The sequence below is a fragment of the Carassius gibelio genome, chromosome A6 (genome assembly GCF_023724105.1).
Source record: "Carassius gibelio isolate Cgi1373 ecotype wild population from Czech Republic chromosome A6, carGib1.2-hapl.c, whole genome shotgun sequence".
Classification (NCBI taxonomy): domain Eukaryota; kingdom Metazoa; phylum Chordata; class Actinopteri; order Cypriniformes; family Cyprinidae; genus Carassius; species Carassius gibelio.
In genome coordinates, this window is record NC_068376.1 from 9,801,149 (window position 1) to 9,825,902 (window position 24,754).

Below are 24,754 nucleotides of genomic sequence, written 5' to 3' on the forward strand. Positions count from 1 at the left end.
ACAGTGACCAATTACACATAGAGAGGCATGAGAATTAAATATTTAATGTGAGAATATAGCTTATAGTACAATTAACATGGTTTACTGTACACTAACCTGACCTTTTGAATAAATAATGACAAATGTCTGTTTTTCCGAATGGTTTCATAGTGTGAGCCCCCTAAGGCAAAGCCCCCTGATCATTTTATGGTTTTGCAGTGATACTTAGTGAATAAGCTAATTTAAAAACTGTTATTTTATGGACATTTTTAAATTTGCATTGATTAATCTCACTCAAATACATGTATCATTCATATATCTTTTTAACATTTTATATCTTTTGAATGTAATCATTATTCAGTAATCAACAAGTATTCAATAATCAAGGTATTGTGCAGTCTAAAGAGTAAAAAGCTGTTCTTGTGTAACTCTTAAGGGGTCACTCAGCTACTGAATTTGGCAGGTGTGTGCATGTAAGTCTTTACTTGTTTTTATGAACGTTTTATAAAACAAGAAAACAATAATAATAAGCACATTAGTTTAATAAAAGTACAGTGTCACCCAGTTTGGTGTCATAACTGATTACATGAGATGTCATACTGTATAGAAAGACTGCAGAGACATTCAGAATAGCAATGCTTGTAAATTCAGACCCTGTTATATTGGAATGAATATACAAAAGTCACTGTATCAGTGGAGCAAAATGAATGGTCTATTAACCATTAGAAATGACAGAAACAGATACATTCACTTACATGAACTCAGTGTATTCCTATTAAGAGCTCTTGCAATGCAGTAAAATGGCATTTTGTGTCACTTATAAATCATCAAATAAAACCTTTAATATAAGTCAACACCAAAATGCATACACGAAATAATTCTACATTACATTTGAACTCATCAAAGCCCATTTCTTCGATATAAATAAACATTCTGAACAGAACACTGTTAACATATACGACTTGTGAATCCAACTTAGAATGTAATTACGAGCTATTGAGCTCAGTTTGAAAAGAAAACGTAAAGACCTTGAGCTGTTGTTTATCCATCTACGTTTGACAAGCTAAAGAGCAAATGACCTGTTAAAAAGTCACATCATTACATTCAAATCAACTTCTATTACTGCTGCATAATCATAGATGCATTGCCAAAAAGGGTCAATTCTTCTGTGGTCCACAGCTGATAAATCTTCCTTTTGTCTAGACTACTTATGTCTGTCACTTTCAATTATTCACATTATTGCAGTTCACAACACAGCATTAAACAAAGATGTAAACAAAGTACATTGCTTCATAAACTATTACAATTACTTGAAGCATGTTCAACGTCAATGATGTTTAGCAAAGTAAAATGTCAAAAGTGAAACAAACAATAAAATTATAAACCAGCAATGAATCTAAATCATAATTCAATCATAATTAAAATGAACTGGAAATCATTTTTCTCTTTTTCTAAAATCAAAGCATTTCTGACTACCTGTTTTATTACATATGTTAAAAGAAGCATATTTTAATACAATTTATTGCTAACATTACTTGTATGATAACTTGAATACATTTTTTTTAAATACTGTAAAATACTGAGAGAGCATTTAAATAAATAAAAGCAATAACAACTGCTAGACATTCAGCATGCTAATGTTCTTCACTAAAAGTCAAAACTATATCTAATTAATAAGTTACATGCATCATATTCTTGTACACAGACACAATTCCAAAATTGGCTACACACAGGCTGCTTTTTAGAATACTTTTTACTGAAGAGACCTATCAGTGTAGACAATAAATCATTTTTTCAGAGTTTTTTTTTTTGTTGGGTGAAGCTTTGCTTTGTTTTTCTGTCATTTTATGGAATGAATAACCCAGACAGCAAGCAGTTTCAGCCCAAATCTGGCCCACATTTGGCCCGCATGGATTTCACGTGGGCCAAATGTGGGCCGGAACTGCTTGCTGTCTTGGAAATTGAACTGGTTTTATTACACTGATTGTAATTCAACAATCCTGAGACACAAATGTCTGACTATATCAATTCCCAGGTTTTACGGAACACTGATAAGGCCCAAAAATAAAGACCAGAACGCCTTAGATAAACAGAGCATAATATGATTTCAGGAGGTTGTCATGGTTGAAGGGTCAGTCCACATGGCTGCCACATCTCTGAACCTGCAGAGAGCATAATGGCAAAAACGTTAGTATGCACAGCATAAGGATCTGTGACCAATAAAACTGTTCATTACAAGAAAAAAGAAAAAAAAAAAAGAAAAAAACGTTGAACTGTTTCAATTGTTTTTGATATATTGAAACCATTTTCAAGATATGTTTAAAAATGCATTTAAAAAGGAAAATGTAATGTGGTGTATGGATAATAAAAATGAATAATATACAGTACACTACCATTCAAAGTTAAGATTTTTATTTTTTCCTTCAGCAAATTTCAGCAATAATGCATTATTAAGACATAATTATATTTCAGTACTGAAAAAAAAATGTCATTAATACACCACAACAATTTTGGACTAATTATACACTGAACAATATTATAAACACAACACTTTTGTTTTTGCCCCCATTTTTCATGAGCTGAACTCAAAGATCTAAGACTTTTTCTGTGTACACCAAAGGCCTGTTTCTCTCAAATATTGTTCACAAATCTGTCTAAATCCGGTGTTAGTGAACACTTCTCCTTTTTGCCGAGATAATCCATCCACCTCACAGGTGTGGCATATCAAGATGCTGATTAGACAGCATGATTTTTGGCATGAGGTGTGCTTTAGGCTGGCCACAATAAAAGGCCACTCTAAAATGTGCAGCACTGTAACAGAGTGGAATGTCAGTCACAGATTTTCCATATACAGTCTTGTTCAAAATAATAGCAGTACAACGTGACTAACCAGAATAATCAAGGTCTTTAGTATATTTTTTATTGCTACGTGGCAAACAAGTTACCAGTAGGTTCAGTAGATTCTCAGAAAACAAATGAGACCCAGCATTCATGATATGCACGCTCTTAAGGCTGTGCAATTGGGCAATTAGTTGAATTAGTTGAAAGGGGTGTGTTCAAAAAAATAGCAGTGTGGCATTCAATCACTGAGGTCATCAATTTTGTGAAGAAACAGGTGTGAATCAGGTGGCCCCTATTTAAGGATGAAGCCAACACTTGTTGAACATGCATTTGAAAGCTGAGGAAAATGGGTCGTTCAAGACATTGTTCAGAAGAACAGCGTACTTTGATTACAAAGTTGATTAGAGAGGGGAAAACCTATAAAGAGGTGCAAAAAATGATAGGCTGTTCAGCTAAAATGATCTCCAATGCCTTAAAATGGAGAGCAAAACCAGAGAGACGTGGAAGAAAACGGAAGACAACCATCAAAATGGATCGAAGAATAACCAGAATGGCAAAGGCTCAGCCAATGATCACCTCCAGGATGATCAAAGACAGTCTGGAGTTACCTGTAAGTACTGTGACAGTTAGAAGACGTCTGTGTGAAGCTAATCTATTTTCAAGAATCCCCCGCAAAGTCCCTCTGTTAAAAAAAAGGCATGGGCAGAAGAGGTTACAATTTGCCAAAGAACACATCAACTGGCCTAAAGAGAAATGGAGGAACATTTTGTGGACTGATGAGAGTAAAATTGTTCTTTTTGGGTCCAAGAGCCACAGGCAGTTTGTGAGACGACCCCCAAACTCTGAATTCAAGCCACAGTACACAGTGAAGACAGTGAAGCATGGAGGTGCAAGCATCATGATATGGGCATGTTTCTCCTACTATGGTGTTGGGCCTATTTATCGCATACCAGGGATCATGGATCAGTTTGCATATGTTAAAATACTTGAAGAGGTCATGTTGCCCTATGCTGAAGAGGACATGCCCTTGAAATGGTTGTTTCAACAAGACAATGACCCAAAACACACTAGTAAACGGGCAAAGTCTTGGTTCCAAACCAACAAAATTAATGTTATGGAGTGGCCAGCCCAATCTCCAGACCTTAATCCAATTGAGAACTTGTGGGGTGATATCAAAAATGCTGTTTCTGAAGCAAAACCAAGAAATGTGAATGAATTGTGGAATGTTGTTAAAGAATCATGGAGTGGAATAACAGCTGAGAGGTGCCACAAGTTGGTTGACTCCATGCCACACAGATGTCAAGCAGTTTTAAAAAACTGTGGTCATACAACTAAATATTAGTTTAGTGATTCACAGGATTGCTAAATCCCAGAAAAAAAAAATGTTTGTACAAAATAGTTTTGAGTTTGTACAGTCAAAGGTAGACACTGCTATTTTTTTTAACACACCCCTTTCAACTAATTGCCCAATTGCACAGCCTTAAGAGCGTGCATATCATGAATGCTGGGTCTTGTTTGTTTTCTGACAATCTACTGAACCTACTGGTAACTTGTTTGCCACGTAGCAATAAAAAATATACTAAAAACCTTGATTATTCTGGTTAGTCACATTGTACTGCTATTATTTTGAACAAGACTGTACTTAGGGTAATGGAATTCAAAATTCTATGTGTTGTGATACTACAAGGCACTAGAGGGGTCTCGTTAGACACACCTGATTTGTATAGCAGATGGTGGCAATTGCCTGAAGCAACCTTTGGTTCTAAGCTCAACATGTGAGTATATTTGAATATTGGCTTCTTTCATTATTTAGAATGTGGGGGAATGTTTATGTTTGTTTTGTGTATTTTATATTTTTCAGAAGGACTTTTTTCTTTTTCCTATCATTTCACTTCAAAAATGTGTTTGGATACATGCCTAATTGTGACTGTGTTCAATCAAATACTGTTCCGAGTGGATATGCTTTTGTGTTGGATTCCTTTTTTGAAGGATCTTTCATCTGCTATAGTCGGGAGGTAGATCAACAGATTTCAACGCACACAATGTTTTTCTTTGGAAAGAAAATCTCATTTTTGCCAAGGAATGGATCATCATTTTTCAGATAAGAACTATAAGATGGTTTATTGAGTGTAAAATCAAGGACAAAGTCTTGATGTTGGTTTATTTGTTTCTTTATTCTGTATATATAACTACTTTTCACATCCACATGACCACATCGGTGCGGTCGAGACAGAAGCCCACCAGGGCAGCGCAGAAGACCACCACATCCGTGTGGTCGAGACAGAAGCCCACCAGGGTGGCGCAGAAGACCACCAGACATGATAATGATGATGAAAGTGAAGACAGCTGAGTGCAATTAACAGGTGTGCAATTACCGTGATGAAGGGACAAGGCTTAGTGGGAAATGTAGTGCCTGCGGTGAGGTGCCTATGGGGAAGTGAGACCACTTGTGGACACCCAGGGAAACACAGACCAGACACCATGACACTTTTGTGTACATAGAAAAAGTCTTAGATCCTTGAGTTCAGCTCACGAAAAATGGGGTTGCGTTTATAATTTTTTTCAGTGTAATAATAAGAAGAAAGTTTTTTCTTGAATACTAAATCACATAGGTGATTCCTTAGGGAATACTGAAAACTAGAGTAATAATCATTGCAAATAGAGTGTTGCTATTTCAGAGTAAAAATTCATCATTGAAAATAAGGCTGTTAGGACTGTTAGCATAATAACACTGTTATAAAATTTTTGCTTTTTGGTGTATCTTTAATACCCCCCCCCCCTATAAAATGTAAAAATTAAAATTATTAGTTTGCTATTAAAAAACATCTGTTTTTACATGTCATTGCTAGCTTTGAATCTCACCTGGCATTTATGAGGTACTGTGCCAGGCTGATATTGGCAGGTGTTCCAGTAATGGTGATCTGACGGTCTGATGACCCCTCCATTGCATTAGCAATTTTGATCTGAGCCCCAGACATTTGACGGATTTCATTAATTTTTGTGCCCTGACGTCCGATTATGCAGCCTATTAGCTAGAAACATAAAGCAGACAGATTAAATTGAGTTTGGAAAATCAACAACTCTTCCTTAAATTCTTCTTTAATAAAATAAGGGGGTTACTGAGGACAAAGGATTATGCTCACATCATTTGGAATGGTGAGTTCATGAGTACTGGCCTGTGAACTGGCATCCAGACCTAGAAACAGAAAGAGAGAGAGAGATTTTAACCATGTTAAAAATGTACACTGTAAAAATTTTAATTTTAATGATAAAACGCAAAAAAATGCTACAGTAAAAAGTTCCCCTTACTATATATGGTGAAAACCGTAATAAATGTAATGGCATGTAATTTTAAATACTGTTAATAAAAAAATAAATTTACAGTTTCGAAATTGAAAAATAACAAGTCTTCTTGTAATTTACAGTGACAAATTTTTGTTACATGTGTAGCATATTTCTTATTATTATAACTTTGCCCACTTTGCCCATGCAGCAAGCAGACTGACACAGAGCAGGTCCTCACTGGCCCAAAGGGGCGAGTACCCGGGAGGACACGGGCTCTACATGGAGATTATAAAATCTTGCAAATGTGTTAGGTGTCTCCCAGCCCGTAGTTCTACAGATGTCTTTTAGCGAGGCGTCATGCGCCAGCATCCAGGAGGAAGCTACACTCCTAGTTGAGTGTACATAGGGGGCATGGAAGGTCTTGAGCTTGATAAGCCAGGACAATAGCATCCACTATCCAGTGGGATAACCTCTGCTTGGAGACAGCCTTTCTCTTCTGAAGAGCTGGTCTGAAGTCCTAAGGCACTGAGTTTTGTCTACGTAGGTTCATATGCACATACTGGACAGAGCAGCACCAGGGCTGGGTCTGCCTCCTCCCAGAGACAGCCCTCGTTCCAACCCCTCCTGAAGAAAGGAAAGCACTGACCTGATCGGGCATTTCCAGGGGTCCTCGCACCGTGAAGAACACCAAGTGACAAAGAGGTTCAACTTCAAAGCATAGGCGTGTCTTTTGGACACGGCTCTAGCTGAAGTGATGGTAGCTACCACCTGAGGTGGCAAGGTACCTAAATCTTCCATGACCCGTCCAGAACTTACACATGTAGGTTCCAAAGATCGGGACGTGGGTGCCAGAGGGTGCCCCATCTCTGAGAAAGAAGGTCTTTCCTCAGAGGAATTGGCCAGAGAAGGGCTGTCGTGAGGAGTACTAGTTTGGGTGACCAGGTCCGGCTGGGTCAAAAAGGCGCAACCATGAGGACGTGCTCCTCATCCTCCCTGATCTTGCACAATGTCTGTGCAAGAAGGCTCACTGGGGGAAATGAATACTTCCGCAGGCCCAGCGGCCAGCTGTGTAGTGTCCGTGCCAAGGGTGCCCTCGGGAGTAAAACAACTGGCAGTGGAAATTTTCTGGAGAGGCAAACAAGTCTACCTGAGCGTCTCCAAAGCATTCCCAAATCAGCTGAACCGACTGGGGGTGGAGTCTCCTTTCCCTGGGGCGAGATTGCTGCCATGAGAGCTCGTCGACTGCACGATTGTGCCTGCCCAGGATGTGAATGGCACGAAGCAACCTCAGATGCTTCTGACTCCACAAGAGGAGATGGTGAGCGAGTTGCGACGTGCGGTGGGAGAGTAGACCGCCCTGACGGTTGATGTACACTACAGTCACAGAATGCGCTTGTCCTTCAGCAGGGCCCTGAAGCGGTGCAGAGCAAGCCGTACTGCAAGCAACTCAAGACAATTGACATGCCACTGAAGTCGGGGTCCCATCCAGGAGCCTGACGCAGCATGCCCATTGCACATGGCAACCCAGCCCATGGCAGAGGCATCTGATCACACTACAACGTGTCTGGACACAGGTTCTATGGGAACGCCAGCCTGTAGAAATGAGGGGTCCAACCATGGGGTGAAAGTTCAGAGGCAGGCCGGAGTGACGGTCAGTTGGAGCTTGCCCAATTAACATGCCCATCTTGGGACTCGTTCGTGAAGCCAGTGCTGAAGCGGTCTCATATGGAGTAACCTGAGCGGTATGACTGCCGCCGCGGATGCCATATGCCTGCAGGGCCAGTGGCGGAACAGAAAGAAAATGAGAACCAAGGATTCTCCCCCGGCCCTCCTCCGTGGGAAGGAGTGGTCCTGCTACCATCTCCTGACGAGCTGATGTCTCCAAATCCGGGTCCCCCATCTCAGGAACGCCGCTTGGCCTGACATTTGGCAGGTTTAGGGGCAGAGACTGGCTGCATCACCCTTCTGCGGCCATCTCCTCGCTGCGGAAGAGGTGAAGGCTGCTGCTGTGGCTGAGCAGGAGTGGAGGAGGCCGCAGGGGGGAATCCTTTGCGACAAGCAGGCTGAAGCGGCTGCACCGGCGGCAGAGTGGAGGCAGCAGTGGGCAGCCGGGGCAGGATGTGTCTGATGGCCTCAGACTGCTTCTGGGCAGCTCTCTACCATGTCACCGAAGAGGCCATCCTGAGAAACCAGGGAGTTGAGGAGATGAGCCCGATCAGGCTCCCTCATGTCTGCCAGGCTCAGCCATAGGTAGTGCTCCTGGACTACCAAAGTGGACATCACCTGACCCAAGGAGCGTGCAGTGACCTTCGTCGCTCGGAGAGCGAGGTCTGTAGCAGTGCATGCCTCCTGCAAAACCCCCGGGTCAGCACTGCCCCCGTGCAGCTGCTTGAGCAACTTGACCTGGTAGACCTGAAGGTAGGCCATGGCGTGCAGGGCAGGAGCGTCCTGGCCTGCAGCTCTGTAAGCCTTGGACACAAGCATGGATGAGAACTTACAGGCCTAGAAGGGCAGCTTGGGACCACCACGCCATGCAGAGGGGCTCTGCAGACAGAGTTGCATCGCAACAGAACACTCCACTGGGGGAATCCCAGCATACCCCTTGGCCTCCCCACCATCGATGGCAGTGAGGGCGGAGGAAGTACTAGAACAGTTTCAGGCAGTTAAACCCCAGACACGTGACACAGTGATCATGACGAGCGATATAACGACCACACCCAAAAAAAACACTGGCGGAATTACATCTTCAAAAAGACGCAAATTCAGCCTGTTACTCTTTTAGCTTAATAAAAAAGGTCTTTTAGAGGTGCTGAAGCACTCAGGTGGAACGCGGGAGCAGACGTAGGAAACCTAGACGAAGCGCTGAATCGCGCCGTCACACCAACACCAGTTGATTCGTCTTGAAACACTCCGGTGAAAGCAGCAAGGGATGTGCTCGGCTCCAAAGTGAAAGCTTGAATGCGAGTTGCTCGTGCTGCTCCTTATACTGTATACAGAGCTCGCGATGCAAATTCCGCAGACCAAGGTACTCAGCGTACCATTAGCTTGTTTTTTTTGTAACCACTCGAAGGTGATTGAGCTCTTGAGTGAGATCCCATTTGTTGGACCCACTTTATGTTAAGTGGCCTTAACTACTATGTACTTACATTTTAATTAATCATTTAGTCTCTCCTTAACCTTACCCCTATCCCACCTCAATAGCAGCAAAAGTGTTTTACAATACAATATGAACACAATAAGTACATTGCACTTATTTTTTTATGTAAGTAAATAGTAGTTAATGCCACCTAATATAAAGTGGGACCCATTTGTTAGTCTCTTTTTGACGTAACGTAGAACATGACCGACTGAAAGGGAACCAGTCAACATCACTCTGATTGATCGAGGCAGCACATTATCATAACCCGACCAATAAACGCCACTCTGTTTGGCCGAGGCAACACGACAGGAAATTCGCGCGACTGTTTAATCATTGCAAAATGGCACAGCTTTTCAACCCTGCATCGCTGGTGAATTTATTTTTGAATAAAGATGAAAATGGTAATATTGAATTGTGATTTGTATTTGAGTAGCTGTAGTGTTGTATGTGGTCCCATGTTTCCAGAGGATCGAGGACATGTTTTCTGTGCCAGTTAATTTTCCTGTAGCTTTGTTTGGCTCAACAGCTAGTTTCAACAGGAAATACATTACACCTTCGTATGCATCTCCAGTTATCACCTGGTGCTGAGACAATCAAGTGTAGATTTTGGAAAATGATCTAGTACCATTTCAGAAGGTGGCATACTGTTCCTGCTGAAACTAGAATTTGAGCCAAACAAGCTACAGGAAAGTTAACTGAAACAGAAAACATGTCCTCCATCCTCTGGAAACATGGGACCACAGTCATTGAAGTTATAAAAACAATGCCCAAAATAAGTCTAAATTTGATGTTGAAAAGACGTCCACAAATGCCCACATTTGGACTATAAATAGCCCTTACACAGAGGTCCCACGGATGTCAACATTAGATGTGCGGAAGACGTCAAAAAAAGACGTTGCCTGACGTTACAAAACAACCCTTTCAATGGACCGAATTTGGACGTCTAAAAATTACATGAAAAAGACGTCACTCCGACGTCACATTGCGCAGTGGGACTAATATGCAACCCATCCAGAGGGAGAAGAGTGAAAGACAAAAGTTAATGAAAGACCTACAGGTATATAGTGAAGGGTGTGTAGCGGGGGGTTGGGTACGTACCAGGAAAAGCGGGGATGGTCTGTCCGAGGGAGGTAAAGGGGGTTTGCTGCATAACCAGCTGATGGAGCTTTGTCAACTGCTGGGCAAGGGAGGAGGATCAGTACACCTAAGAAGTTATGATTAAATAAAGAAGTCCTGCTTGGACCTTTACAAACTCATCTAGGCACTAACAAGGGGAAGCTGTGAGAAATCTAATTTTTGACACTGCATTCTATAAAAAACACAAAAATATCAGTTGAATGAATTTTAGTAAAGCAGGTCATAAAAAAAGGTTAAAAAAACCCTACACTACAGAAAGAAGAAGGATTAGAAGTTGTACTCACGTCTGGGTGTGGGATGGCATATTGTCCCTGAATGGTGTAGGCCTAAGAAAGGAAAAAAAAATCTTCAATGTACATAACAGAATTCAATATCAATGCCAGAGGTACACAAACTTTATAACTATAGTAATTATATTTAATTCAAATCCCATTTTACATGTGCAACACAAGTGAAAACTAATTAATTTCATGGCCTGAATTAACTTTGTGACACAAAATGCTTTCACACTAGCACTTTTAGTGTGCACCCGGGTTCGAATGACGTCAGAGTTAGGTAAATTTAGATGCTGTAAACACGGTCTTCTTCATTTCATTAACTTTTTTTGGCACAGAACTCTAAAGCTAAGGTCCTTCCATTTTGTGCAAAAAAGGGTGAATGTAAGAGAAAACAACTTTCATGGAGATTATGAAATACATATATTTTAGTCCATGAAAAGAATTAGATGAATGAATGTCTTTGAATTATTTACTGTACTGTATTTCGACTTTGAAAAGGATCTGGATTATTTGTCCACAAAATGTTATATTAATTCCTTACATTTATATAGCGCTTTACTAGGCAGTCAAAGCGCTTTACATAGTCAGGGCAGGGGGTATCTCCTCATCCCCCACCACTGGCACAATCCACCTGGATGATGTGATGGCAGCCATGTTGAGCCAGAACACCCACCACACACCACCTTACTGGTGGAGAGGAGACAGAGTTATGAATCCAGTCAGTAGATATGGGGATTGTCAGGAGGCCATGATGGTCAGAGGCCAATGGGAAAATTTTGCCAGGATGACAATGTCACACCTCTACTCATTTCGCTTATTGACAGTATAGTGGCCCATCACTCCACTAGGACCCCCATAGGGTGAGCACCCACTGCTGGACAAACAAGCACCTCTTCCAGCAGTAACTTAGCTTTCAATACATTAATACAAAAATATTGCCTAAATAATTGATCATTAATTTACCTCAGAAACAATGAGAGACCTACTGCTCTCCCCTGCACTTTTTTTTTTTTTTAAGTAAAAAGTATCATATTGGTATCGGTATCAGCAATACTGACCCAATATGTATTTGGTATCGGATCGATACCAAATTTTGCAGTATCACCCACCACTACTAGGTACTGCCCAGGCTCCGCCCTGCTTAGCTTCAGTGGGCAACCGGTCTTGGGCTCCGGGGTGATATAGCTGCCGGTATTTGCACAGTCCATTTCATGGTTCATCATGTCACAATATGCATTTCCTTTTGTGGACCAAATGTATTTTATTTAACCATTAAAATTAATAAATTAAGTAAATTAACATTTGATTTTCTGAATCAAATGAAGTGCTGTTACATTTCTGTTAATGTAATGAAATTAATTAAACTGGCTTTTGTCTTTCTGTACATTAAATCATGTACTGGCTTTACATTTTCTGTGGAAGAAATCCAACTGGCTTTTTTTTTTTTTTTGTACGCATTCTATTAACATAAAATTGTATTTTGTTAGAATTTCTTTAAGTAATTCAATTATCCAAAAACACTGTAATACATTTTACATTTATCACCCCATATAAATAATATCTCATCTGCATCTCAATAAATTAGAATGTTGTGGAAAAGTTAATTTATTTCAGCAATTCAACTCAAATTGTGAAGCTGGTGTATTAAATAAATTCAATGCACACTGACTGAAGTAGTTTAAGTCTTTGGATCTTTTAATTGTGATGATTTTGGCTCACATTTACCAAAAACCAATTCATCAAATCTCAACAAATTAGAATATAGCTTAACAATACTCACAGGCAGAGGCTGATGCTGCAGTAACAAGCTGAGGCCGGCTGTGGCTGGTGCTGCCAGAGTATCTGCTCTCACCTGGCCCCCAGAGAAAATGACTTGTGCAGTGGCAGGTTTCGGCCTATATGGAATTGTGGCACCTTTGGGTGGGGACTGGCAAAAGTCAGTGGAGGTCAAATAAAGATGGAAAAGATTGTAATAAAAAAAACTAAAGAAAAGTGGGGGCAAACTATAATAGAACAGAATGTATTAGATGATAACAAAATGAGACCATGATAAAAAGGCAACTTCCTCTTTGACATAATAATATATTCTGATATTCAAATCTATTTTAAATCTGTTATACAACGTATTTTTCTTATTTCCACAAAACATAAAATTTGATATTTTTAAGAATGTTCAACATTAATCCATACCTGTGATTTTTGCACTTCATAACATTTTGTTGGGTTGACATTGTTTGATGTTTGTAACGTAATATTTTACATATATCATCTGTGTATGTATGTGCTGATCGATGTTTGGATTTGATCTGAAAGTGGATAGTGTTAGATCTGAAAGTGGAAGTGTTAGATTTCTATCTGTTCATCACACCGCCTTTTTGTGACTTGAGAGTTTTGATTTTCATAATATGGACAAAAACAGCTGGAACATTCTTCAAAATATCTTCTTTTGTGTTCCACAGAAATCAGAAAAAGTTTCAATGAGAGTTGAGTGAACTATTTCTTTAACCTCAAAACCACTGTAATTTGTCTATTCCTTACCTCCAGCATGACCACACAGATCTGCTTCACACACTGGACAATGGCCTCTGGAGCACCTGAGATAGTGACCGCCCGCTCAGTAGAATTGGGCAACATGTCTCCAGCCACTTGCACTTGAGCCCCTGTAGTCTGGGGAACAAGCACAGCACAATCAGAAACCCTTGGAACACAGCACTACCATACTTCAGTAACAATGGCATTCTGAGCATTAAAATAAATAATGCCACACTTTATGAAATATGTAGATCATGAACAAATTATAAGTTTGAACGTACCTCCCTCATCTCCTTGATCTTGGAGCCTCCTTTCCCAATTAGAGAGCCACACTGACTGGCCGGCACCACCAAACGCAAAGTCACTGGAGGCTTACTAGTAGCCTGGCTATTGCTCATAGAGTTAACAATATCCTGCATAGAACCAAAACATTGATTTCTATTACAGATTTTTATTGATTTATTTTTGGGTTTTAGTAAAAATGTGTAATTAGAAAAGTTAATTAGAATACTTCTTCAAACTTGAATGCGATCATGGCAAAGGCCTTGAATATAGCATCTGTGGGTCCTGTAATGGTAACTATCCTCTCTGGGCAATTCCCCTCTGAAATATTTATGCGTGCATTACTCTGTAGAAACAGTTTGTGACGTTTGTTAATAACCATGTTACACTTACCACAGCAACTAAAATGAATTGTAATGCTACTTACATCTTCCCGCATCTTCTTCACAGTTTCTCCTTTCTGAAAAGAATAATTGGATTTTATGATAAAACACAGATGTTAATGATTGCACAATGTACATTTGTAATAAATACGTTCAAATACATACAGTACCAAAAAATAAAAAAATAAAATAAAAATAAAAACTGTTACAAACTCAAGAATTTGGCAGCATAGACCCCGATTTATGTTTCTGCCGGTGGGTGCCCAAGCAACCCCCAAGCCCCACTAAGCACAAATACATTATCAACAAAATATAAATGGTTGAGAAAATTATATGGGCTTATTACTCAGTGTTCAACTAGGCTTGGTGTCAGTTTTTCAAGTCCTTTTCTCCGTGTGATTGTGCACTTGATGAAGAATTCAGTTTGCAAACAGAAAAACACAAACCGCAAAATACATGAGTCAAGTAGATAGACATTCGATAGTCATAAATCCATGGTTTATCTATACTATTACTGGTTTTATTTGCAGTAAAAACATGGTTAATTTTTGTAAAGCCAATGAAGCCCGTGTGCATACTGTGCACTTTAACTGTATAGAGATTTTCATGAAGGAAATTAACAAAATTTCCTGCAAATTTTTCAGACTTTGAATGTATGCCACATAAAACTTAGTGCGATCGCCTAAATATGAGCTATTTATAATGAAAACTGCTCAAACACAATTTTATCCAGGTCTGGTTCCAGAATTAAATACTGAGGGTGTTTCAGAAATTAGCTCTAGCCTCAATGCACATACATCTTCATGTATATTTTTTTGTTTTATCTATTGCTCTTTTTAAGTGTGAATTCCACATTAATATGCAGATGTCATTCCCCAAACTTTGCAGCATGTAGGCCTATGTAGCCGAAAAAAATAAATAAAATACAAATCTAAATGAATAATGGTGAGTGTGATTTCACCAAGTACAACATGTTCCTGGATCAACATCCTTGTTGATCCTGGAACAACATTCCAATCAACTAATCAGAACACACTGTAAAAAATTGTACCGTTAAATAACAGTAATTTACTGGCAGCAGGGGTGCCAGTAAAGTACTGTTAATTTACAGCTCTCAACCATTAATTTATCACTCTTATTTTTTTTTACAGTATTTTACCGTAAATTCTACCATGGAAATTAACTCCACTCCCACTGCTTCAAACAGTTCGAGTTTAAAAACTAGCATTCCTACGATGTTAGTACTATGAACTTATTTCATTTGATTTCACTGAGAAGGAATAGTTCTTAATATAAAGATGCAAACACTTAATGTGCAGTAATAAAGTAACTAAATACATGACTTTTACTCAAATCACTGCAGCTCATTGTCAGCTATAGCACACATGTATGTGCTGAAATACTCAACACAGAGGTCAACACTGTATCAGCGGACCCACATTTACTGTCTTTATATAAAGCAGCAGAAGATCAGAATTTGTAGCTCATCATTGACTGAAGCACAGGCTCTACTCTCCAGCACAATGGTGAACGACAAAACTACATTAAACTAACAGATCTCTCTTATGCAAACACACATTAATACAGTCGAGTTCAGTATTTACTCTCATTATCAGTGTATGACTTTGCCTAATTTTTTTCTATGAATGTCCACAAATATTTTAGTTAAATTAACTTTTTTTTTCATTTGGTAAATCTGACGTTTACATTTTACAGTATATTACTGTTTTTCCTTGACTTAACGGCAACAAACTGTAGAAAAACACTGTTTTTGCTGGCAACCATTAATTTACGGCAAGAAACTGTAGAAAAACAGTTATTTACTGGCAGCAGGGGTGCCAGTAAATAACTGTTTTTCTACAGTTTGTTTCCTGTAAATTAATTACAGTTTATTACTGTTAAATTATGTTACATGCTGTTTTTTCTTCATCTTAAATCTTTAACCCTTTAAACCCCACACCAAAATCCTCAGTTTTAAATGAACACTTATAATGTGTGCACACTACAGAGTGTTTGAGTAACACTAAATTAGTGAAGTTAATGAGATAATTATGTGATTAATTGATGATTGAGCATAAGTGATAACCTGCAGAATTAGAGACACCTGCAGAATCACTAAAGGAAAGAGAAACACAAGAACTACAAATTACTTCAACCACAGCCTTAAATTAAATCAACTGAATAAAAGAATACATCAAATCTCTCAAGATCTGATTAAACAACTACTAAAACAGCTTTACCAGATTCACATTACTAACCAGACTGACTCTACAGAAGATCTTATTGAGTTAAATAGGTTTAGGTGTTTTTGTTTTTTCACTACCATGATGGAGATCAGGGTTTACTTTAGTTGGGCTCTTGAACGTGACTTTTCAACAACTAAGTGTTTTTTTTTTTTTTTTTACATGTTATAACAATGCGCCTTTGGAAATGGTTATAGCAAAACAAATGTCCACAGAAGAAAAGAAAAATCTGGTATTCTTGTTTATAGATTGACAAGAACAAACACTATTATCTCTGAACTAATCCCGTGTCTCTTATTGATACTACAGCATAAGAAGATACACTACTGAGCCATAAGTCATGAAAGACTGTTAAGAAAATTTCACTCGTAAAAAAAAAACCTTTGCTGATATTTAGACAGAAATATCAAGAATCAGCCTATGAATCACAACAATGGTGACAATCCACAAAATAAATAAACAGATCAGTTCTGAACATCACAAAACATGCTTCTAAAACTTAAGACAAATGCAAAATGATAAGCACATAATAATTCAAGAAAATAAGTGAACAATTCAGGGGCATAATTTATTCATGCCGCAATGCATGCTGGGAGTCATGGATGAGTTTTATCCTGTGCTGGTACCCAGCATGCATTGCATCATGAACCTTTTGATTGTCACCATTGTTGAGATTCATATGCTGATTGTTGATTTCTCTCTTTGAGTGTTGTGGGGACTGCTGCCCGAAATATTTTTTAACTAAAACTGTCGTTAAATCCATAAGTTCTGGTTATCACATTACAGTTCAATCTTACAAAACTGAAGAAACAAAAATAAATTGTGTTATTCACTCACATATTTCAACACCAAACTAATATTTGATTACTATAGCAACACTTTACGTCAGTTTAGTAGATCATGCCTGACAGAAACAGCTATAATCACTTGACTATCAAAATTAATACTGCTGTAACAAATGTATCATAAAGATACAAATACAGCAAAGAAACAAAATTTAAAGTACAAAAGACAAGGGTCAGTAGTCCAACTAAAGGAAACAGTAACATTATCATCTAAATCTCTGTAATTCTCAGTAAGATCGTTCGATCTCTGATCTCTGATCTGATAGAAATAAAGTCAGTCTGGTTAGTAATGAGTGAAGTTGGTAAAGCTGTTTGTTGATTGTTTAAATCTTCAGTTGATTTCATCTAAAGCTGTGGCTGAAGTCAGTTGTAGTTCATGTAGTTCAATTCACTTATTAGTTTTCATTCTCTCTGTCAGGTGGACTATATTAGTAAACTCATGTAAGGAATAGTGAATGAGGGTGTAGGGTGTGATTTGAAACACAGCCGCTGAGTGTCGACTTTGAACGTTGTTAATTAACGATATATAGCAGCAGGCTACCTTCTCGAAAATGATGAATATTACCCAGAATGCACCGTTTTAATGAAAAACAGTATGTTACTGTCAAAATTTGGCCGTTTTTTTACAGCGATTTTTAACAGTGCAGAGATATAAGTTTTCAGAAAATATCTGTTTGAGGCTTACAATCAGAATTAGGTGCTTCTACGCCCTTGTTAATCAGTTATCATTTCCCACTGATTTTTGGAATAAAATATGGTTAGGGTTTGGGTAAAGTCTATATTTTTGGACAATAATGTTGATCCAGGATCATCAAAAGATGCTGATCCAAGAACATGTCTTACTTGGCAAAATCACGCTGATAAAATAGCCTAGAAAGCACATAAAGAGAATTTCCTTTATAATCACTAAAAAGCTCTTCCTTGTTTTAGTTCATCGTGATCCCAGGTCTTTTTCGCCAATGTGATGGTGAATACAGAATATCTTGAGTTTTCCCCATGGGTGCTCAGCCATTCACGTGTTTGAAAATAATGTCTTGGTGGCTGAATGTGTCGTTTTTACCTTGCCTACAATGCTGCCAACCTCCTGCAAGAAAAAAAAAAAAAAAAAAAAAAAGTGTTTATTGTGATAACAAACTTCTATCCATTTCCTTTTAAGCAGAGACATTTTTGTCCTCTTACAAAATATAATACTATGTACACAATCTGTTGTCTATCACTGGTGGTTTTATTACCATGGTGCAGTAAACTGTGTATGTGGAAATTTTAGATTATATTCATGTTCTTTTACCTTGCCATGCATGAGGAGTCTGATAGTCAAAGTGACATTAAGTCCTCCTTCAGGTTGCACTTTGCTGGGCTCCATAGTGAGAATTTAGGACTGGGTGAATTAGTTAGGAACTCACAGGAGCAGTTAAGGAATAGGGGCCAGTGGTCACCACACAGTAACCTAAAAATTTGAAAGAAGCAACAGCAAAAAACTTATTTTTATTTTTAAACAAAACCAAATTAAAATGTATTATTGCAATGGAAACCCCAACAAGTTAGGATAACTCATTTCAGTTTGAAGAAACAGAAAAAAAACTTATATGTTTGAGTTATTTCACAATAAAAAAATTGCAATTAGTCTACATAGTTTGTGCAATTACATTTATTTAAATTGAACATTGAAAGATAATAATCAGTTCTGCAATGTTAAAGGGGGGGTGAAATGCTATTTCATGCATACTGAGTTTTTTACACTGTTAAAGAGTTGGATTCCCATGCTAAACATGGACAAAGTTTCAAAAATTAAGTTGTAAGTTTGAAGGAGCATTTCTGTTCCAAAATTACTCCTTCCGGTTTGTCACAAGTTTCGGAAATTTTTTTTCGAGTATGGCTCTGTGTGACGTTAGATGGAGAGGAATTTCCTTATATGGATCCTGAGGGCACTTCTGCCGGAAGAGCACGCGCTCCCGTATAGCAGAGCACTGAGTGAGAGCACAACAGGCATTCGCTGATCAGAGCGAGAGCGTCGCGAAATGTCACAAAAGAAGTGTGTTTTTGGTTGCCAGGGCAAGACAACCCTGCACAGATTACCAAAGAAAAAACAGCATTAAGGGACCAGTGAATGGAGTTTATTTTTACAGAGCATCAACGGAGTTGTGCAAGTGTTTGTGTTTGTTCCCTGCATTTCTAAAATGCTTGTTTTACAAACAAAGCCCAGTTTGACGACGGATTTGCGTATTGTTTATTTCTTAAGGATGATGCAGTCCCAACGAAAAAGGGTCACGATTGTGTGTTGGAACCGCAGGCGGTGAGTAAAACTGCTTAAAATATCTCTGCCTCCTTGTTAGTGCGTCCGCCTCCCATCGGAGACCCGGGTTCGAGCCCCGCTCGGAGCGAGTCGTTGCTCCTGCTGCTCTCGTTCAGTTTCAGCCTTCACAGCTGTCACAGCTTCCAAACGCTCTCAACGCAAAAGCCTACTGGCGCTCGTGATTCTTTAGCTCCGCCCACACGTCACGCCTCCAGCCGGTCGTGTTTTTTCCGGGAAAAATCGGTACAGAATATCTTTCTCTTATGAATATAATAAAACTAAATACTTTTTGGAGTTATAAAGGATGCAGTACTACTCTATAGGTACTCAAGATTAACAGGGTTTTGAACAATGTGTAAACAAAAATATAAACCAATAAGTTACATTTAAGTCATATTGAATGTTAAAACGTGTTTTAAACAAAGTGGTTATCATTTTTATTTTTCATTTTAGCGAGTAAAACCATTAATATTAAATTAACAAAAAAATCTTGCAGTTAACTGCTAACTAGCAATAGCGCATATCATGCGCTAACATAACTAACAAAGAGACTGCACTATGAGCAAGTGTAATTACTGGTCTTTAAATAAATCAGCATAAATATTAGCTCACTATTCATTGGCCTATCATCAACCTAACAACAGTCTCTGCTCTTCAGCACAATAGTAGCCCCAAAACTCTAAGTCCAAACATAACAGAACATGAAATACTAGCAGACATTGCATATATTAATATTTTCCCAAAACACATAAACTAACACTTATTTTTTACATTTACTATTCTTACTGACTCTAAGGCAAAACTGGGAACTTGGAATCTGCTGTAGCTAATTCAGTTTATTTTCTCATTTATATAATCAGTTACTCAGTTCACATAACCTGTTCTATTCAGTGAAGTGATTTTTTTAAATTATTTTTGAGTGAAATGAACTTGTTTTTATATTTATATTTATATGTACTAAATATGACTTTCACACTGTCATAATCAGAGGAAAACAAAAGTTAAAAACTAGAGTGACATCTGAGTCATATCAACTCTAATACATATTGCTCTAGTAAGTCAAGTTTAGATTTTGTAACATCAGAGATTATAAAACCTTGAAAAAGCTAAATAGTTAACTAAATCAAATAAATATGATTTTCGAAGTACATTTATTTAATTAGATTATAGCAGATGCTTTGCCAGTGACCATGTATCTTGCAAGGCAAATCAAGCATAAAATAATTTTGGATAATTGTTATTGTTATTATTATTATTTTCCCTGTCTGCAGCCTTTGACACAGATCAGTTGTTAATTAATGGATTGTGTGCATTTTAGTCATGTCATTAGCCAGTCAGAATTTATCAGCATGTCAAGAGATAATTTTCCCATGGCTGCATTATTTCACAGTTCAGATGACTGGCTGAAATAAAAAATATAAAATAAAATGCTGTCTTATTACAAATAAGAAAGAATAGCCTGTTAAAATAAAGCATTAATTTATCTGAATAAATAGTACAATAAAATCAATCCAACAATCAAAATGTTTAGAATATTGCTCTGCGCATCTCAGACCAGCAGGCAGAGGAAACAGGGGACAGATAGAGAAGGATGAGCTCTACAGCCAGATGTCCTCCAATCTCCTACAGGACGCCAGATTACATAAAGACTTTTGGTTAACAACATCCAGGGGTTGGTGTCTAGTCGTAACAGCAAAAATATTCTACAGAAATCGACAATCAGTGCCAGGCCTAACAGACTAGAAGCCGGAGGCAAATAAATAAACCTCTTCAATTATATAAAAGAATAGGTTGAAAGATATGCCATAGTAGAAACATCTCACATCTTGATGTATTCAGTTCTTAAAAGCTATATAGCTTGAAGAGAAACATTTTAACAGTGGGATGAGCCATTAATCACAAGGGAGGATTATACACAACACACTTTCATAAGGGCCAATAAGGCTGAAACAGATGGCATTATTTTGTGCCAAGGGGATCATAGATGAATCAGGTCTGATTCTGAAATACTTTTGCACCCATAATTCCTCAGAGGAAATGCCCTACTAAGATGGAGTGTGGACAGGAGCTTTGTTTTTGCAATCGTTTTTTCTAATTAGAGTTCCACTTCTGTCTGATGTGATGAGGTCGTGTAGAAAACAAAATCGCCACATACAGTATGGCACTGTTTGAGGTATGTTTGCTTTAAATGAGCAAACTCATTCTCTTTTTCAATCTAACCTTTTAATCACTCCTACAGATGAACACACACACACATGCACACAAAGATACAAAATTCCATGGATTAATAAATGTGGAAACAATGCTACATCCAGGTTTCTTGTTTTTTTATTTTTTTATTTAGCAAGTTAGTTATTAGTAGATTTCGCTGCAGAATCACAGCCAATGCACACACACAAAAAACCCTGCACAAACACAATAATTTTTCAAATCAGTCTCCAATTTGCTGTTTTGAATCAGGAATATTCTGCTTTCATGCCTATACCATTTGATTTACGAGCTCAGCTTGAAGAATATAGAGAATTCATGGCAAAAAATGTCACTGCCTATTGCTTCCGATTGCTGCTCCAGGATAAAGTTGTCTGTAACTGCTTGTCTAGGATAAATTTGTTAAAGCCAAATCCAAACCTTAAAGATTAGTGAAATGTAAAAGCTGATTCTACATCAGTGATTGCAGAAAGCTGTTATAATGCATTACTTACCATGTTTACAATATGTGCAGAGAAAATTGATTCATTTATAAAAATTCATATTATATATTTAAATTTAAATCATTAAAATTATTATATTTTTTTTAAAAATAAAGGCAGTGTAAAATGCATTTAGTACATTTTGATATTACAAATGAATTAAAATCTAAGTTTTTATTTTTTTATTTATGTTTTATTTTTACATTTACATTACGTCAGGAAATCATTATTAGAACTAAAATTCCCTACGAAGTATAAGTTTTTTTCTATATATTATTGGCCATCTACTTTGTTTTTCCTGGCACCCAAACTAAAAGTCATATGGAAAGATTAATTTACCCATTCTTTTGTAATTTTTGCATGGTTCTACATTCTTTGCTATGCTAACACAGCAAGATCATCTAACATAGCAAGATATAAATATATTTTAAATACTATTGCACAGTTGTTTAAGTAATGCCATTATATCACTGAATACAGAGTAAGTATTTGTAAAAAATTCAACCATGCAGTCTTTTCTAGCTACTTTTGTACTTTCAGTATACCAGTGATAGAATACACATTACATGCGGTACTGTGGCCAATATACATTATGTCCACAGTTTAGCTACTAGAACACCCCCTCTAATTTCAGAAGCACCGTCAGAGATTTTGGCCTGTGCGCAGCATTGTAAGAGGAGGACTGCTCATGACATCTGATTGGGAAAGTGGGTCAAGCTTTCTACTAAAGAGCTTCTGGCCTCTTCTTCTGAAGCAGCTATCAAATTAAGCACGCTTTGTGCATGGCTGAGCAATGCTCAGAAAAAGCTCCCCCTGTTTCCACTGCGCATCTCTGCATGGCACTCAATGTACAAAAATGTATTGTTAGAAGAGGGTCTTCCCTCTGCACTTTGACTGAGGTTTTAGTTCCAATAAAGAGTGACATCTCATATTTAAACCTACCGAGGCATGAACTGCATTAAAGAAGATATTAACAATGAAAACATTAAAGAGTGACCACTTTATTCTTATTTTATACATGCCCATTTTTAATAATGACTTAATAATGACTTAAATAATTATTGGATCATAGAAAAGTTACAAATCATGTGTTGCAAATCTACTAAATGTCATTGACTTCTTTTAGCTTGAACATATAAGTGATTTTTATGTAAATATTGATTATTCATTGATGGCCAAAGTGGCTTTAAAATTCAAATCCCCTGAAGAACCACATATACTGAATCACCCTAAGCCTATGAGCATGAATTGATATTGATATTTTCTGATGATGATGATAATCAGGATAATGACTGTTCAGATATTTTCAGTTCTGATCAAAGTCAAATTCGGCACAATGCCACCTTAGCTATCTGTCACATACAAAGATGGTGCAGATACCCATAGACAAGTTTTTTGGTAATTATCCAATAATTTAATTATCCTACATAAGCTTAGTTAAATATACATATCGTTGTGCAGACCACAGTGAGGAAGAAATAAAGGAGATCTAATTGAGCAGTTTTTCCAAGAGATAGCCACACTTTTCTCAAACACGTATTGTTCCTTTGTATTTGTTTAATTAGGTGTAGTGACTCATTTAGGCATGTCCTCGAGCTTCAAATACAACCATTTCCGAACAATGTCCAGCAAGGTTTAAAATAAAGTTGTCGCGATTCATTAATTAATGATATGTTTGACCTTTGGTTGGCCTAGAAATCAAAACCAGTTTCAAAGCAGATATTAAAGGTTTTGTAGACTAACATTTCATAATGCTATTTGTAGTATGATCATCCAAAATGATGTACAGTGTCAAACTGTATGTTTGTTTTCAATCAAAGTAAATAAACATTAAGACAAATATGTCACAATATGTAGGTTGCTTATAATCCATTTTCATTTATGTTCAAATTTAAAATGCACATAATAATAAATATTCAGAACAAACCTTCAACCTTCTGAAACATCCTCAGAAAACAATCAAAATAGAAGCTTGAAAAGAGGCTTTACCTTTGGTGCTACTGGAAACAGATGGCCACCACTTTCGATGTTTGCAAAAAGATTAATAATAACAGAACAACTGGCAAACGGAAAATGATTTTCCCTCTATCCTCTTGGTTAACTCAGATTGAAAGGGGGCATCCAATTGGCTAAAAGATAGAGTCATGTGAACACAGTGTCACAACACGTGACTTTCTCGGAAAACAGAATGATGTCAAAAACGCATTTAGACTGAAGTGATTTTGGGGTTCAATTTAGATCTTTGGCCAGTGTTGTGAAATGCTGAAAGCAGGTCAGGATACCATGGGTGCAGGGGCACAGGGGTTTCCCCTCCTGTGAGATATCCGAATCTGTTCAATTAAGCACCCTGATAATTCAGCAAAAACAATTGGTTGGTGCTCATCTGTGTCATGCCTGTTCTTTACCCTGAGGGGATCTTAGTTATGATGACATATATTTACTCCAACAATGAATAACTTAAGTAAATCTCCTAATATCCCCCTGCCCCACATCACCAAACAAAGCAATGTTTCAAATCAAAGATATAATAATAGGGTATAATAGGTACCAACTTCTTTGCAACAAGGACCACTTCCCTTATTGAAATTTATATGGTATTTATATCTTTACATTCTATAGCACACAGGTGTGAATTATGGCATTGGACTGTCCATTAATGTTATGTGGTCGCCCCATGCAATGTACTCTATTACACTTTCAATTCTATGTTCCATCCAGCCAAGAATTACAATGAGCTTTAGCATTCTCTTCTATGGATTAAGTGACCCAGAGCAAATCCATGGCGATGTTAGAACAGTTGTGGAGGGATTAAGCTCCAGTCATTATG

General features: G+C 37.7%; 1 protein-coding gene across 1 annotated transcript; it reads right to left on the bottom strand.

The window, feature by feature from the left end:
- Nucleotides 1–1,398: 1,398 nt before the first annotated feature.
- LOC128015445 (poly(rC)-binding protein 3-like) lies at nt 1,399–24,034 on the bottom strand. The gene is made up of 13 exons (XM_052599274.1): nt 23,917–24,034; nt 18,233–18,391; nt 18,005–18,028; nt 13,901–13,933; nt 13,703–13,819; nt 13,473–13,604; nt 13,198–13,326; nt 12,440–12,586; nt 10,666–10,707; nt 10,343–10,418; nt 5,964–6,016; nt 5,683–5,852; nt 1,399–2,141 (listed from the first exon to the last, which is right to left on the bottom strand). Exons 2-13 carry the CDS (start codon nt 18,305–18,307, stop codon nt 2,087–2,089), a joined length of 1,053 nt encoding a protein of 350 aa, XP_052455234.1. The 5' UTR covers nt 18,308–18,391; nt 23,917–24,034; the 3' UTR covers nt 1,399–2,086.
- Nucleotides 24,035–24,754: the final 720 nt, after the last annotated feature.

Coding starts and splice junctions, on each gene's coding strand:
- LOC128015445 (XM_052599274.1), bottom strand. CDS start 18,307: ATGGAGCCCAGCAAAGTGCAACCTGAAGGAGGACTTAATGTCACTTTG. Junction 13,934..18,004: donor TTGGCAGCATTGTAGGCAAG/GTAAAAACGACA, acceptor TATTCTTTTCAG/AAAGGAGAAACTGTGAAGAA. Junction 10,708..12,439: donor TGCAGCATCAGCCTCTGCCT/GTGAGTATTGTT, acceptor TTCCTTTCTTAG/GCCTACACCATTCAGGGACA.